The sequence below is a fragment of the Salvelinus sp. IW2-2015 genome, linkage group LG13, assembly GCF_002910315.2.
Source record: "Salvelinus sp. IW2-2015 linkage group LG13, ASM291031v2, whole genome shotgun sequence".
In the NCBI taxonomy this organism is placed as follows: Eukaryota; Metazoa; Chordata; class Actinopteri; order Salmoniformes; family Salmonidae; genus Salvelinus; species Salvelinus sp. IW2-2015.
Genome location: NC_036853.1, coordinates 30,833,233 through 30,851,051, shown reverse-complemented (window position 1 = coordinate 30,851,051; position 17,819 = coordinate 30,833,233). Strand labels below are relative to the sequence as shown.

At 44.3% G+C, this 17,819-nt stretch overlaps 1 protein-coding gene across 1 annotated transcript in view; it reads left to right on the top strand.

Annotated features, from left to right (window-relative positions):
* The window catches only part of LOC111971187 (insulin-like growth factor-binding protein 3), a 65,542-nt gene that overhangs the window by 30,098 nt on the left and 17,625 nt on the right, over positions 1-17,819 (top strand). The window contains exons 2-3 of the mRNA XM_023997978.2: positions 3,249-3,523; positions 4,099-4,218. Coding sequence (XP_023853746.2) covers positions 3,249-3,523; positions 4,099-4,218 — 395 coding nt within the window. The remainder of the gene's footprint in view (positions 1-3,248; positions 3,524-4,098; positions 4,219-17,819) is intronic.

The window sequence follows — 17,819 nt, the reverse complement described above, 5'->3', positions numbered from 1 at the left end:
CTCTCGTACGGTATGTGAGAAATAGGGGGGTAGGTATTAGTTTAAATATCTATATCCATGGTGCTAGACCGGAGTCATTACTTACATATTCGGTCTCCCTCTTGTCCTCCAGAGAAAACCTGGGAATGTTGGCTTTGACTCCCTCAGATCCTGACTCCATCTTGTAGCTCTGGCTCTTCTTATTCTGCTCCTTCTTGATCACATCCAGCTTGGTGTGGCAGCGGCGGTTTGGCCTCTATCGTCATTCGATGTTTGCCGCCTCCGCCTTCAACAACAACCACACCCACCGCCATGGTTGTCATCACGGTGACATTGGTACGCCACTCTTCCCCCGCCACCAACCTGCTCCCTGCCTGCGTTCTCGTCAAAACAACAGGAAATTATGTCATAGTTTCAAAATTAAGTCCAAAAAGCTGAGGGATAATGTGTGTTGTAGATTGTCATAGGTATGACCATTGTACTGTAAGAGACGGAACACCATTATATTAGCCTGAGGATAAGTTTTACTGAGATTAGGTGATTTCGGATGCTATCAGAGTTTTCATATACAGTTGAAGTCGGAAGTTTACATACACTTAGGTTGGAATCATTAAAACTAGTTTTTCAACCACTCCACACATTTCTTGTTAACAAACTATAGTTTTAGAAAGTTGTGTATTTCATATAATTTTTTTAATTTCACCTTTATTTAACTAGGCAATCAGTTAAGAACAAATTCTTATTTTCAATGATGGCTAGGAACAGTGGGGTAACTGCCTTTTCAGGAGTAGAACAACAGATTTTTACCTTGTCAGCTCAGGGGTTTGAACTTGCAACCTTTCGGTTATTAGTTCAACGCTCTAACCACTAGGTTACCTGCCACCTCGGCTGCGTGGTCCCATGGTGTTATACTTGCGTACTATTGTTTGTGCAGATGAACGTGCTACCTTCAGGATTTTGGAAATTGCTCCCAAGGGTGATCCAGACTTGTGGAGGTCTTGGCTGATTTCTTCAGATTTTACCATGATGTCAAGCAAAGAGGCACTCAAATGATGTCAATTAGACTATCAGAAGCTTCTAAAGCCATGACATCATTTTCTGGAATTTCCCAAGCTGTTTAAAGGCACAGTCAACTTAGTGTATGTAAACTTCTGACCCACTGTAATTGTGATACAGTGAATTATAAGTGAAATAATCTGTCTGTAAACAATTGTTGGAAAAATGACTTGTGTCATGCACAAAGTAGATGTCCTAACCAGACCACTGCACCTGTACATAAGCTCATCTGTAAATAGCCCATCCAATCTACCTCATCCCCATACTGTATTTATTTTTTATCTTGCTCCTTTGTACCCCAGTATCTCTACTTGCACATTCATCTTCTCCACACCCTACCATTCCAGTGTTTAATTGCTATATTGTAATTACTTCGCCACCATGGCCTATTTATTGCCTTACCTTTCTTATCTTCCTCATTTGCACATGCTGTATATAGTTTTTCTACTGTATTATTGATTGTATGCTTGTTTATTCCATGTGTAACTCTGTGTTGTTGTATGTGTCGAACTGCTTTGCTTTATCTTGGCCAGGTCACAGTTGAAAATGAGAATTTGTTCTCAACTAGCCTACCTGGTTAAATTAAGGTGAAATAAAATAAAATATTGCTCAGGAGCTAGACGTGTTCTGTCTCCTAGAGATGAATAAATGTTGGTGCGAAAAGTGCAAATCAATCCCAGAACAAAGAAAAGGACCTTGTGAAGATGCTGGAAGAAATAGCTACAGAAGTATCTATATCCACAGTAAAACAAGTCCTATATTGACATAACCAGAAAGGCCGCTCAGCAAGGAAGAAGCCACTGCTCCAAAACCGCCATAATGACCATCGTTATGTGGAGGAAAAAGAGGGAGGATTGCAAGCCGAAAGAACACCATCCGAACCGTGAAGCACGGGGGTGGCAGCATCATGTTGTGGGGGTGCTTTGCTGCAGGAGGGACTGGTGCACTTCACAAAATAGATGGCATCATGAGGAGGAAAAATTACGTGGATATATTGAAGCAACATCTCAAGACATCAGTCATGAAGTTAAAGCTTGGTCGCAAATGGGTCTTCCAAATGGACAATGACCCCAAGCATATTTCCAAAGTGTGTGGCAAAATGGCTTAAGGACACCAAAGTAGAGGTATTGGAGTGGCCATCACAAAAGCCCTGACCTCAATCCTATAGAAAATTTGTAGGCAGAACTGAAAACGGGTTGTGTGAGCAAGGAGGCCTAAACACCTGACTCAGACCAGCTCTGTCAGGAGGAATGGCAAATACAGTATGGGGATGAGGTAGATTGGATGGGCTATTTACAGATGAGCTATGTACAGGTGCAGTGGTCTGGTTAGGACATCTACTTTGTGCATGACACAAGTCATTTTTCCAACAATTGTTTACAGACAGATTATTTCACTTATAATTCACTGTATCACAATTACAGTGGGTCAGAAGTTTACATACACTAAGTTGACTGTGCCTTTAAACAGCTTGGGAAATTCCAGAAAATGATGTCATGGCTTTAGAAGCTTCTGATAGTCTAATTGACATCATTTGAGTGCCTCTTTGCTTGACATCATGGTAAAATCTGAAGAAATCAGCCAAGACCTCCACAAGTCTGGATCACCCTTGGGAGCAATTTCCAAAATCCTGAAGGTAGCACGTTCATCTGCACAAACAATAGTACGCAAGTATAAACACCATGGGACCACGCAGCCGAGGTGGCAGGTAACCTAGTGGTTAGAGCGTTGAACTAATAACCGAAAGGTTGCAAGTTCAAACCCCTGAGCTGACAAGGTAAAAATCTGTTGTTCTACTCCTGAAAAAGGCAGTTACCCCACTGTTCCTAGGCCATCATTGAAAATAAGAATKTGTTCTTAACTGACTTGCCTAGTTAAATAAAGGTGAAATTAAAAAAATTATATGAAATAACCAACTTTCTAAAACTATAGTTTGTTAACAAGAAATGTGTGGAGTGGTTGAAAAACTAGTTTTAATGATTCCAACCTAAGTGTATGTAAACTTCCGACTTCAACTGTATATGTGAAAACTCTGATAGCATCCGAAATCACCATAATCTCAGTAAAACTTATCCTCAGGCTAATATAATGGTGTTCCGTCTCCTTACCAGTACAATGGTCATACTCTATGACAATCTAACAACACACATTATCCCTCAAGCTTTTTGGACTTAATTTTGAAACTATGACATAATTTCCTGTTGTTTTGACAGAGAACGCAGGCAGGGAGCAGGTGGTGGCGGGGGAAGAGTGGCGTACCAATGTCACCGTGATGACAACCATGGCGGTGGGTGTGGTTGTTGTTGAAGGCGGAGGCGGCAAACATCGAATGACGATAGAGGCCAAACCGCCGCTGCACACCAAGCTGGATGTGATCAAGAAGGAGCAGAATAAGAAGAGCCAGAGCTACAAGATGGAGTCAGGATCTGAGGGAGTCAAAGCCAACATTCCCAGGTTTTCTCTGGAGGACAAGAGGGAGACCGAATATGTAAGTAATGACTCCGTCTAGCACCATGGATATAGATATTTAACTAATACCTACCACCCCTATTTCTCACATACCGTACAGAGACCCACCTGTTTACTGACACACACAGATCCACCCCCTCCCCTCATCTGTTTACTGACACACACTCATGTGCGTACTGTGTTCGTACTGCGTTAGTACAGTGTTAGTACTGCGTTAGTACAGTGTTAGTACTGCATTAGTACAGTGTTAGTACTGTGTTAGTACTGTGTTAGTACTGTGTTGCTACAGTGTTAGCACAGTGTTAATACAGTTTTATAGAGGTGTTATGTGCTTTTAGTACAGTGTTAGTAAGGCTTTATAGAGGTGTTATGTGCTGTTAGTACAGTGTTATTACAGTGTTAGTACGGTGTTAGTACAGTGTTATTACAGTGTTAGTACGGTGTTAGTATGGTGTTAGTATGGTGTTAGTATGGTGTTAGTATGGTGTTAGTATGGTGTTAGTACAGTGTTAGTACAGTGTTATTACAGTGTTAGTACGGTGTTAGTACGGTGTTAGTACAGTTCTATTGAGGTGTTGTGTGCTGTGTATGCAGGGCCCATGCAGGAGAGAGATGGAGAGCATTCTGAACAGTCTGAAAATCACCAATGTGCTCATCCCCAGAGGCGTCCGCATCCCCAACTGTGACAAAAAAGGCTTCTACAAGAAAAAACAAGTGAGTCTCGCTCTGCTTTAGGATTATACACACACACACACACACACACACACACCACACACACACACACACACACACACACACACACACACACACACACACACACACACACCACACACAACAACACACACACACACACCACACACACACACACACACACACCTATACACACACTATACACACACTATACAGGCTTCAAAAAGAAACCTCACCAGGCCCCCCAATGTATTCTTTGACAGTACCTTGACAGAAACAGAAACATCAATAGCATTATCAGCATAAACAATAACCAGGTATTACAGCGACAACTGCACTCTGCTGACTCACTACACTCTTACCAATTCTGGGTTTAAAAACATCTTATTATTTGGTAACCTAGCACTGAGTAAATATTGGCCAGAACACACGCTTAGTTATTTTGACCCAGCCAGTTGGGTTGAGTGAATAACCCAACAAATTGGGATTACCCAAACATGGGTGATTTAACCATCAGYTAATKTTTTWTWGTTTTTTTTACTGTAATGCTGGGTTGCCTTAGCAGCGGGGTTATACACATTTGATCTTAATATGTGATGACTATACAGCAGAACAGCTTAACAGGAATGACATTTACGCTCATGGGTGGCTAAAAAGAACTATCTGAAGGCCACGCCCCAACTAAACGCCTCCAGTCTTTTGATCTGACCCATTGGGTCATATCTCAATAATCCAGCACCAATAACCCAAAGGTTTTTATAGAAAACAACCCAACAGCTAATGACCCAACGCCTGCAACCCAGCAGTTGGGTCAACCAAACAACCCAGCATTTTTTTAGAGTGTAGGAACAGCAAATTCATTTGTTAAAGAACATTTTCAAAAATGTCAACTTGATATCTATCGTCTTCAGCACCACCCCAACATCAACATAATTTGTGAAAATGGCGCTATTCTATGTTTCCTAGTAAAAAGATACAGGAAGATTTGTTTCCAATGACATCATCGGTATGCATCGTGATTTTAATTAATTATGAGTAGGYGTTGCCTACTAATTGTYTACTAATTGTTTGATGATGTCATTGGGAACACTTATCTTCCTCCATCTTTTTTTACTACAAAACATAGAAACCATTTCTCGCATACAGTATGTTGATGTTGGGGTGGTGCTGAGATGAGGAATATTAGGTAGAACATTCTAGAAATGCCCCTTTAAGTGAGTGTGTGTTTGAGAGAGAGGATGTGAGTGTGGTCTGAGCCTGTGTGTGACACTAGATGTGGTGGAGGAGGAGTGTGGCTGGCATGCATCTGGTGGAGAGCGAAGAAATCAAGTATTTTGGTGAGGGCGATGGGAGGTCTCACTAGAGAAAACACAGAGACTACCACTGGTGTTGTTCTTAAAGTCTGTGGCGAGACAGACGTCGGCCACCCATGGTCTATACACCGACGGAGAATAGAGGGAGTAGAAAATGCATCCGATATTTGCAGAATGCTGGGTCTGTGTTGGGCATACAATATGCTTCATATCAATTGTAAATACATTACATTTAATGACAATACATATTATTACATAATGTATTATCCATACGGAGAGGATATGATGCAACAGCCTACTGGACGGAGGGAGGGGGGTGGTCCACACACACACACACACACACACACCATCCAACCCAGTAAATACCCCTATCATCCCACTTCCCAGGGGCAGAAGGTCTGAGAAGTGGTCTCTGTCGATTCTGAGAAATGGAATGAGTCATATTATAATCCCCTTTAACATCACCGTGGCTCAGAGACCATTGGAACCCACCACACGCACACGCACATAGAGTCATGGCCAAAAGTTTTGAGAATTACACAAATATTATACACAAATATTAATTTTCACAAAGTCTGCTGCCTCAGTGTCTTTAGATATTTTTGTCAAATGTTACTATGGAATACTGAAGTATAATTACAAGCATTTCATGAGTGTCAAAGGCTTTTATTGAAAATTACATGAAGTTGATGTAAAGAGTCAATATTTGTAGTGTTGACACTTCTTTTTCAAGACCTCTGCAATCCGCCCTGGCATGCTGTCAATTAACTTCTGGGCCACATCCTGACTGATGGCAGCCCATTCTTGCATAATCAATGCTTGGAGTTTGTCAGAATATGTGGATTTTTGTTTGTCCACCCGCGTCTTGAGGATTCACCACAAGTTCTCAATGGGATTAAGGTCTGGGGAGTTTCCTGGCCATGGACCCAAAATATCGATGTTTTGTTCCCCGAGCCAGTTAGTTATCACTTTTGCCTTATGGCAAGGTGCTCCATCATGCTGGAAAAGGCATTGTTCATCACCAAACTGTTCCAGGATGGTTGGGAGAAGTTGCTCTCGGAGGATGTGTTGGTACCATTCTTTATTCATGGCTGTGTTCTTAGGCAAAATTGTGAGTGAGCCCACTCCCTTGGCTGAGAAGCAACCCAACACATGAATGGTCTCAGGATGCTTTACTGTTGGCATGACACAGGACTGATGGTAGCTCTCAGCTTGTCTTCTCCGGACAAGCTTTTTTCCGGATGCCCCAAACAATCGGAAAGGGGATTCATCAGCAGTCCTCAGCAGTCCGATCCCTGTATCTTTTGCAGAATATCAGTCTGTCCCTGATGTTTTTCCTGGAGGAAAGTGGCTTCTTTGCTGCCCTTCTTAACACCAGGTCATCCTCCAAGTCTTCGCYTCACTGTGCGTGCAGATGCACTCACACCTGCCTGCTGCCATTCCTGAGCAAGCTCTGTACTGGTGGTGCCCCGATCCCGCAGCTTAATCAACTTTAGGAGATGGTCCTGGTGCTTGCTGGACTTTCTTGGGCGCCCAGAAGCCTTCTTCACAACAATTGAACCSCTCCCATTGAAGTTCTTGTTGATCCGATAAATTGTTGATTTAGGTGCAATCCCCAATATCCCCAATATCCCCAATATCCTTGCCTGTGAAGCCCTTTTTGTGCAAAAAATTATGACGGCATGTGTTTCCTTGCAGGTAACCATGGTTGATAGAGGAAGAACAATGATTCCAAGCACCACCTTCCTTTTGAAGCTTCCAGTCTGTTATTCGAACACAATCAGCATGACATAGTGATCTCCAGCCTTGTCCTCATCAACACTCACACCTGTGTTAACAAGAGATTCACTGACATGATGTCAGCTGGTCCTTTTGTGGCAGGGCTGAAATGCAGTGGATATGTTTTTTGGGGATTCAGTTCATTTGCATGGCAAAGAGGGACTTTGCAATTAATTGCAATTAATCTGATCACTCTTCATAACATTCTGGAGCATATGCAAATTGCCATCATACAAACTGAGGCAGCAGACTTTGTGAAAATTAATATTTGGGTCATTCTCAAAACTTTTGGCCACGACTGTACACATGCGCGCACATATATACATGTTCAGGGATATAGACAAACACACACACACACACACACACACACACATACTGTACATGCAGTGACATGTATAACAGTTGGATATGTGAATTGATTTCGATGCTCAGTATAAGTCTGGTTTGGTTGGAGAGAGTGTGATTAGATTGGGGCTGTAGTCACTATGGCAGTAACCTACTAATCAGGGCTCCGTTATGATTTTTTTTTTCAAGGAGCTCGCGTTCCTAAATTGAAAAAGTAAGGAGCACACAAAGAAATTTAGGAGCACAATGAAAGTATTTGAGGAAGACTGCTCAATATACTAAATATTTGAGTCACTTAGGAGACCAAAATGTTTAGCTGCCCCTTTAATGGGCGGGTCGTTACCATTGTAACGGTGGGACTCGCATGTCTGTCTGTTAGTGATGGGAAGTTTGACTCTTTTTACTGACTCGTTCAGTTTTCGACTTGTTTAGCCAAAAGAACAAACCTTTCGACTCATTTCGTTCATTTGAGTTAGTAATGCCCAGAGCACGCAGGACTCCCTATCAGCGAACGATGATCTGAAAACTCTAAAGAGTCATGATTCTACAAGCCTCTCGTTCACGTTGTTCGTTATAGGGGGCTTATTGGAGCTGTCATTTGTGACTGAGACAAGTGTAAAAGTGTGCTTTAAACAATGTAGGCCACATTTGTTGATTGCTAGGCATAGAAATACGATTATTTCTTGATATATTTGAAAGGAGGTCTAGTTGTGGCCGCAACTGGACTATATTGTGAACGACTGTTGGAGGAATGCATTGCTTGACTGCCATGAGGGTGATAAGCAAAATATAGTTCACTAACTTCAGAATGAAATGATTCATTCTTAAGTTTGAGTTTATTGAGCAGAGGCTGTGTATGTTTTGGTTATACAAAGCTGTGTCCATCTTAACATTCAATAATCAATGAATTGCATTCTTTCTTGCACCATGAGATCAATTATCAGTTCTAAACATGTCTTTTTCTTCTGTATGCTGCCTGCAGCATGATCTATTTTCCTGCGGGTATATATGACAGACAGTCGGAGCACGTCTCTGGAGCTGCTGAGCCAGAGGAGCATGTATCGATCCTGCTGTACAAAAAAAAAAAACGAGTCACTTAGAAAAACGAATCATGACACTCTAGTCAGTAAGAATAGTAATTAAAAATAACAAATCATTTGCGAACTTCACATCACTACTGACTGTGAGAGATGAGATTCTCCAGTATCTCTCTTTGTTAGCAGTTTGTCACGTTCCTGACCTGTTTTCTGTTGTTTTGTATGTGTGTGATGGTCAGGGCGTGAGTTTTGGGTGGGCAGTCTATGTTTGCTGTTTCTATGTTGGTTTTGGGTTGCCTGGTATGGCTCTTAATTAGAGGCAGGTGTTTTGCGTTTTCCTCTAATTGAGAGTCATATTAAGGTAGGTTGTTCTCACTGTTTGTTTGTGGGTGATTGTCGCTGTGTCTGTGTTTGTTACCTGTCTCTGTGTTTGTGTTCTGCACCAGATAGGTCTGTATCGGTTTTCACGGTTTGTTGTTTTGTTTGTTGTTTGTAGTGTTCACTTGTCGTCAAATTAAACATGTTGAACACTAACCGCGCTGCACTTTGGTCCTCTCCTTCACCCCTGGAAGAAAGCCGTTACACAGTTGAGCAAGCTCAAACTAACATTGAAAAACCACCTTGCGTGTTAACAAAACAATGTAAATAGTCAAGAGGACAAATTCACACTTGAGTAGACTTTCGGGTAAATTTGACCAACTTCTATGCCTGTGCGCTTCTAAAAATGAATCTTTCAGAACTTCACTCACAGTGAGCAAAGCCCCCCAGGAACTGTTGCTGCTTGAGGTGGGATAGCTATATTGGATTCGTAGTTCTTTGTGTGATTAGCTAACACCAATGAAACAAAATGGCAGAAATACTTTGAAAATAGCTAATAGCAATTGTTTTTGCTATAAATCACAACTCGCACATGTGCTCAAACTTTACTTTCTCAGTTCAGACACATCTATTTTAGGTGCATAAGCGTGTAAAATAGTCTCACTATAGAGCCCTGCTAAGAGTACTATGTGGCCTGGTCTCTCTCTGTCTCTCATGGCCTCTCTGTAGCTACTATGGCCATGTCTTTCTCTGTCTCTCATTGTCTCTCTGCAGCTTCTATAGCCTGGCCTCTCTGTCTGTTAACCTTTGTCCTACTAAGATGTTCTCTTAGAAACATGTGTCCCTCAGATGACTGGGTGGGAGTTTATATGAATCTGTAAATGTTAAGTCATGCTCCAGCTCCTGCCCCCCTCAGTGTGGATAGATAGAGGGGAGTAGGGGGCAGGGGAGTAGGGGGTAGTGCTAGAGGCACGGGCGAGCCGGCAGGGGTGTTGTGGTATACCAATCGAGGGGAATGTGCGGTCATGGTGTGTTCCAGACATTTAAGACCGGAAAACATAGTGAAGAGGAGACCGTGTGAACAGTCTAGACTAGAGTGACAATACTGAGAGAAGGAGAAAGGAGGGGGGGTTTAGAAAGAATGGGAAGAGAGGAATGGAAAGAAGGAAGGAGGGAGTAGAGGTCATGGAGTGTGTGTGTGTGTGTGTGTGTGTGTGTGTGTGTGTGTGTGTGTGGTGTGGTGTGTGTGTGGTTGTGTGTGTGGTGTGTTGTGTGTGTGGTGTGAGGGTCAGCTGTTTGTTTCACCAGCACTCGACAGCAATTGCTAATATCACATCTGCAACCACCTGACTATACAGTGCATTCGGAAAGTATTCAGAACACCGATTGATCTTTTTCCACATTTTGTTATGTTACAGGCTTATTTTAATATTGATTAAATAAATGTTTTTCSTCATAAATCTACTCATACTGTAATGCCCCATAATGACAAAGCRAAAACCCGTTCTTAGACATTTTTTATTTATAAAAAATACAAAACAGAAATACCCTATTTACATACACTACCGTTCAAAAGTTTGGGGTCCCTTAGAAATGTCCTTGTTTTTTTTGTCCATTAAAATACATAAAATAGATCAGAAATACAGTGTAGTCATTAATAATGTTGTAAATGACTATTGTAGCTGGAAACGGCTGATTTCTAATGGAATATCTAAATAGGCATACAGAGGCCCATTAACAGCAACCATCACTCTTGTGTTCCAATGGCACGTTGTGTTAGCTAATCCAATTTTATCATTTTAAAAGGACTCCGGGATGCTGGCATTCTAGGCAGAGTTCCTCTGTCCAGTGTGTGTGTTATTTTGCCCATCTTAATATTTTATTTTTATTGGCCAGTCTGAGATATGGCCTTTTCTTTGCAACCTCAGTGCAGTGGGCAGCTGGGAGGAGSKSCTCTTATTCTCCATGGACTTTACAGTGTCCCAGAACTCTGAGTTTGTGCTACAGGATGCACATTTCTGTTTGAAAAAGCTAGCCTTAGCTTTCCTAACTGCCTGTGTATATTGGTTCCTAACTTCCCTGAAAAGCTGCCTATCACGGGGGCTGTTCGATGCTAATGCAGAACGCCACAGGATGTGTTTGTGCTGGTCAAGGGCAGTCAGGTCTGGAGAAAACCAAGGGCTATATCTATTCCTGTTTTTTTTTTTTATTGAATGGGGCATGCTTATTTAAGACGGTGAGGAAGGCACTTTTAAAGAATAACCAGGCATCCTCTACTGACGGGATGAGGTCAATATTCTTCCAGGATACCCGGGCCAGGTCGATTAGAAAGGCCTGCTCGCTGAAGTGTTTTAGGGAGCGTTTGACAGCGTTGGTCGTTTGACCGCAGACCCATTACGGATGCAGGCAATGAGGCAGTAATCGCTGAGATATTGGTTGAAAACAGCAGAGGTGTATTTAGAGGGCAAGTTGGTCAGGATGATATCTATGAGAGTGCCCGTATTTACGGATTTGTGGTTGTACCTGGTGGGTTCATTAATAATTTGTGTGCGATTGAGGGCATCAAGCTTAGATTGTAGGATGGCCGGGGTGTTAAGCATGTCACTGTTTACCTAGCGGTCACCTAGCAGCACGAGCTCTGAGGATAGATGGGGGGCAATCAATTCACATATGGTGTCCAGGGCACAGCTGGGGGCAGAGGGGGGTCTATAGAAAGCGGCAACAGTGAGAGACTTGTTTCTGGAAAGATCGATTTTTAAAAGTAGTATAAGGTCTCACAGTTGACAATGCATGTCAGAGCAAAAACCAATCCATGAGTCCGAAGGAACTGTATGTAGAGCTCAGAGATAAGATTGTATCGAAGTACAGATCTGGGGAAGGCTACCAAAACATTTCTGCAGCATTAAAGATCCCCAAGAACACATTGGCCTCCATCATTCTTAAATGGAAGAAGTTTGGAACCAGACACTTCCTAGACTCTTCCTAGAGCTGCCCGCCTGACCAAACTGAGCCATCGTGAGGAAGGGCCTTGATTAGGTTACAAAGAACCTGATGGTCACTCTGACAGACCTCCAGAGTTCCTCTGTGAAGATGGGAGAACCTTACAGAAGGACAACCAGCTCTGCAGCACTCCACCAACCAGGCCTTTATGGTAGAATGGCCAGACGGATGCCATTCCTCAGTAAAAGGCACATGACAGCCCGCTTGGAGTTTGCCAAAAGGCACCTAAAGACTCTCCGACCACGAGAAACAAGATTCTCTGGTCTGATGAAAGATTGAACACTTTGGCCTGAATGCCAAGCATCACATCTTGAAGAAACCTGGCACCATCCCTACGGTGAAGCATGGAGTCATGCTGTGGGGATCTTTTTCATGGACTGGGAGACTAGGCAGGATCGAGGGAAATATGAATGGAGCAATGTACAGAGAGATCCTTGATGATAACCTGCTCCAGAATGCTCAGGACCTCAGACTGGGGCGAAGGTTCACCTTCCAACAGGAAAACAACCCTAAGCACACAGCCAAGACAACGCAAAACTGGCTTCGGGACAAGTCTCTGAATGTCCTTGAGTGGCCCAGCCAGACCCCGAACTTGAACCCGATCTAACATCTCTGGAGAGACCTGAAAATAGCTGTGCAGCGATGCTCCCCTTCCAACCTGACAGCACTTGAGAGGATCTGCAGAGAAGAATGGGTGAAACTCCCCAAATACAGGTGTGCCAAGCTTGTAGCGTCATACGCAGGAACACTCAAGTCTGTAATCGCTGCCAAAGGTGCTTCAACAAAGTACTGAATAAAGGGTCTGAATACTTATGTAAATGTGATATTTCAGKTTTTTTTTGGTAATAAACTTGCAAAAAAMCTGTTTTTTCTTTGTCATTATGGGGTATTGTGTGTAAATGGATGAGGGGAAAACCCAATTTATTTAGAATACGGCTGTAACATAACAAAATGTGGAAAAGTCTAGTTGTCTGAATACTTTCCAAATGCACAGTATGTGATGAAGTGAAAATCTGAGGCCCACACCCAACCCTAACCCGCTAATACAGAAAATGTGCAGTAGGGTACAGTCAAAGACGGCGGACATTTTTTTTTGACAGGGGGTGCAGGATTTATTTTGCCTGATTTAGTTTCTGCTTTTAATTTTCAACATTTTTGTAGGCTATTTGTTAGTCAACTTGTCTATAATTAGATACGTGCCGCTTCTCTTCTGTCATTATATGTTGCCCTAGAAGACTAAATAAACCCTTGCTCACCAGATGAATAGAATGAATGTTTCAATGTAGTTGACATCAGTAAAGTTTCTCTGTTATCTTCTTTCGCAGAGCAGATGTTTGGGACTGGGGAGAAAATGCAATAACATTAAAAAAAGTCAAAGATTTTCTCTGAAAAATGTCCAAGAGTTGTAAGGAAATAGAAAGCTGTGAAAACGACCCAACATGTTTCTGATAAGATTGCAGTTTGGCTTGGATGCTTATTTTAAGTGGTTGAAATACAATCAGCGTTTATGATGCTGATAAGATAGCACCTCTACAGACGATATCTAACTGAGCGTTCGCATTCTCTCAAGATGCTGAAAGAAATATATCATATCTTGTCACGCCCTGACCGTAGAGAGCGTTTTATGTCTCTATTTTGGTTTGAACATCGCCGTCCTTAGGAGGCAGCGAGGGGCCAAGGATTACACGGCAACACGGCTGGCAAGGAAGCCCGAGAGGCAGCCCCCAACATTTTTTGGGGGGGMACACGGGGAGTGTGGCAGAGTCAGGTTGGAGACCTGAGCCAACTCCCCGTGCTTACCGTGGCAAGAGAATAACCGAGAGAATTATGCGGTGACGCGCACGGTGTCCCCAGTGCGCACTCATAGCCCGGTGCGCTACATCGCAGCTCCTCGCATCGGCCGGGCTAGAGTGGGCATCGAGCCAGGAAAGATTGTGCCAGCCCTGCTCTCCAGACCTCCAGTACGTCTCTACGGCCCAGGATATCCTGCGCCGGCTCTGCGCACTATGTTTCCAGTGCGTCTGCACAGCCCAGTGCGTCCTGTGCCTGCGCCCCGCACGTGCAGGGCCAAAGTCACCATCCAGCCAGGAMGGGTTGTGCAGGCTCTTAGCTCGAGACCTCCAGTGCGCCTCCACGGCCCAGTGTATTCGGTGCCTCGGCCAAGGACAAGGCCTCCTGCATGTCTCCCTAGCCTGGTGAGTCCTGTGCTTGTGCTAAGAACTAACCCTCCTGCATGTCTCCCCAGCCTGGTGAGTCCTGTGCCTGCTCCCAGAGCCAGGCCTCCTGTGTGTCTCTCTATTCCAGTGATGATCCATGGCACAAAGCCTCCAGTGATGATCCATGGTAAGAAGCCTCCAGTGATGATCCATGGTAAGAAGCTCCCAGTGATGATCCAGGGCAAGAAGCCTCCAGTGATGATCCATGGCACGAAGCCTCCAGTGTTGATCCATGGCACGAAGCCTCCAGTGATTCGTATCCAGTGGCACGAAGCTCCAGTGATGATCCATGGCAGGAGGCCTCCAGTGAGGAGTCATGGCTCCTATGAAGGCCGCCAGTCTGGAGCCTCCAGCGACGCCCCTCAGTCGGAGCCCTCCAGTGACGCCCTTCAATCCGGAGCCTCCAGCGACATCCTTCGTCCGTAGCCTCCAGCGACGCCCTCAGTCCGGAGCCTCCAGCGACGCCCTTCAGTCCACGGTTCGCGCCCTCGTCCGAGACGCCTCCAAGTGACGCCCTTCAGTCAGGAGCCTCCAGAACGCCCTTCATTCGAGAGCCTCCAGCGACGCCTCCATTCCGGAGCCTCCAGCGACGCCCTTCCTCATTCAGGAGCCCTCTAGCGACGCCCTCCATTCCGAGCCTCCAGCGACGCCCTCCATTCCGGAGCCTCCAGCGACGCCCTCCAGCCCGGAGCCCTTCCGAGTCACTCGCCACGCCCGAGCGTCACCCTTCAGTCCGGAGCCTCCAGCGTCGCCCTTCAGTCCGGAGCCTCCAGCACGCCCTCCATTCCGGAGCCTCCAGCGACGCCTCACATTCCGGAGCCTCCGCGACGCCCTCCCATCGGAGCTCCAGCGTCGCCCTTCAGTCCGGAGCCTCCAGCGTCGCCCTTCAGTCCGGAGCTTCCGGAGGCGCCCTTCAGTCTGGAGCTTCCAGAGGCGCCTTCAGTCCGGAGCTTCCAGAGCGCCTTCAGTCCGGAGCTTCCAGAGGCGCCCTTCAGTCCGGGGCCCCTACAAGGGTGCCCTGTCCGCCCACAACGAGGGTCCCAGTCCGGGCCCGCTACAAAGGGTGCCCAGTCCGGCCCAAAACAAGGTCCCCAGTCCGGGTCGGCGGCAGGGTCCCGCTCTAGAGGCGCCACCTAAGTGGGCCGAGCCAGAGGTGGAGCGGGGTCTACGTCCCTCCCAGAGCCGCACCGGGAGAAATGCCCACCCAGACCTCCCCTTGGGTTCAGGTTTTGCGGCCGGAGTCCGCACCTTTGGGGGGGGGGATACTGTCACGCCCTGACCTTAGAGAGCTTTTTATGTCTCTATTTTGGTTTGGTCAGGTGTGATTTGGGTGGGCATTCTATGTCTATGTTCTTAATGATTTTGTATTTCATGTGTTGGGCCGGGTGTGGTTCTCAATCAGGGACAGCTGTCTATCGTTGTCTCTGATTGAGAACCATACTTAGGTATCCTTTTTCCCACCTGTATTTATGGGTAGTTGTCCATGTTTAGTTGCCTGTGAGCACTACGTTGGCTTCACGTTTCGTTTGTTGGTTTGTTCATTTGTTAGTTTGTTAAGTGTTCTTCGTTGAATTAAAAGATGTAATCCAATCGCGCTGCACCTTGGTCCACTCCTTTAAACGGCCGTGACATATTTTTCCACTTCTGTTCTCTAATCAACATTTTGCTAACATTTGGCGTATCATTTTACTGCAAGAAATGCTTAATTCTGTAGGAGTTAATATTATGTCTATGTGAGAGGTTATAGACCTACAGTCAGATTTCAGTTTCCATTTAACCCATCTGAACAGAAGGCTACAGTTCCCTTGAACGTCCCGATTTGAAGTCCAAGTCTTGTGACTGTCGAATTTGTATAGCGCCTGACATTCATCACACATAACATAGCCGACACTGCCATCATCCTCTTTTACCACTTCACCAAATCTTTCCTGAACATTACATTTTCTGGAATTACTTTTCTCCCTTCGCTTTAAACTCTCCGTTTCGCAGCTTCGGCTATTTCAGGCTATTTCAGTTTGTAAAATTTCTGCCCTGCTAGAGCTGCCCCGGTCAACTGTACAGTACATTATTGACCTGGATCTCCCTGCCTCTCCATGTTAGAACCTCACAATCCATACACATATTCAAGTCCACACTAAAGACACACCTCTTCACGCGGGCTTACCCAGATTCGCTGTTGTCTTAGCTTATCCTCTGTGCAGTTCTCTTCCTTGGTTAGTCTGTCATCATGTTTAGTGGTCTCCATTGTTAGTCTGTCATCATGTTTTTTGGTCTCCATGGTTATTCTGTCATCATGTTTAGGGGTCTCCATGGTTAGCCTGTCATCGTGTTTTGTGGTCTCCATGGTTAACCTGTCATCGTGTGTAGTGGTCTCCTTGGTTAGTCTGTACTTATGTTTAGTGTACTTTTGTATAGTTACTTATTTTGATGTGTGATTGTATTGCTTTTCATCCTACTGATTTTCTTCTGTATGTAAGGTGACATGAAATGCGCTTAAATAAAATCTATTATTATTATTACAATTAACAGAGAGAGAGAGAGAGAGAGAGAGAGAGCTGCTGCCCTTTGGCCATGCATTCTGATGCACAGGGAATCATTCAACAGGTGGGGTAGGAAAGGACCAGGAGAAAAAAGCATTTGCAATAGAGAGAGATACATAGCAAAAGGATATCGACAGATTGCAAAATATGTGAGAGAAACAGGTAACGATTTCGTTTGACAGCATATCCATAACACATTTATTACACATCTGTAAGCATTTCACAAATGTGTTATAACAGGTCCCAACTGCATTATTAAAGATTAACGAAATATATCCATAGCATATCTATAGCACATTAATGTCATGCAATACAAGTGCTCATGTTATAATTAATGGATGCATCATTACAATGACAGCGGTGTCATCATTATGACTGTTCTCAAAAGTGTGCTTCTGTCATACCAGTGTTAGTGAATATGGCAAAAGGCCAAAACACGTTTAGAGAATGATACTGAAATATACAGTGCATTCAGAAAGTATTCAGACCCCTTGACTTTTTCAACATGTTTTTACGTTACAGCCTTATTCTAAAATTGATGTAATTGGGGGGGKTTTCTTCATCAATCTACACACAATACCCCATAATGACAAAGTGTTTTTTAGAAATGTTAGCAAATTTATATCAACAAAAAAAAGCGGAAATAATATAATTTACATAAGTATTCAGACCCTTTACTTTGTTGAAGCACCTTTGGTAGCGATTAAAGCCTTGAGTCTTCTTGGGTATGACGCTACAAGCTTGTCACATCTGTATTTGGGCAGTTTATCCCATTCTTCTCTGCAGATCCTCTCAAGGTCTGTCAGGTTGGATGGGGAGCGTTGTTGGCTGGGCCACTCAAGGACATTCAGAGACTTGTCCCGAAGCCACTCCTGTGTTGTCTTGGCTGTGTGCTTAGGGTTGTTGTCCTGTTGGAAGGTGAACCTTCGCCCCAGTGTGGACTCCATCAAGTTGTAGAAACATCTCAAGGATGATCAATGGAAACAGGATGCGCCTGAGCTCAATTTCGTGTTTCATAGCAAAAGGTCTGAATACTTATGTAAATAAGGTATTTCTGTTTTCTAAAAACCTGTTTTT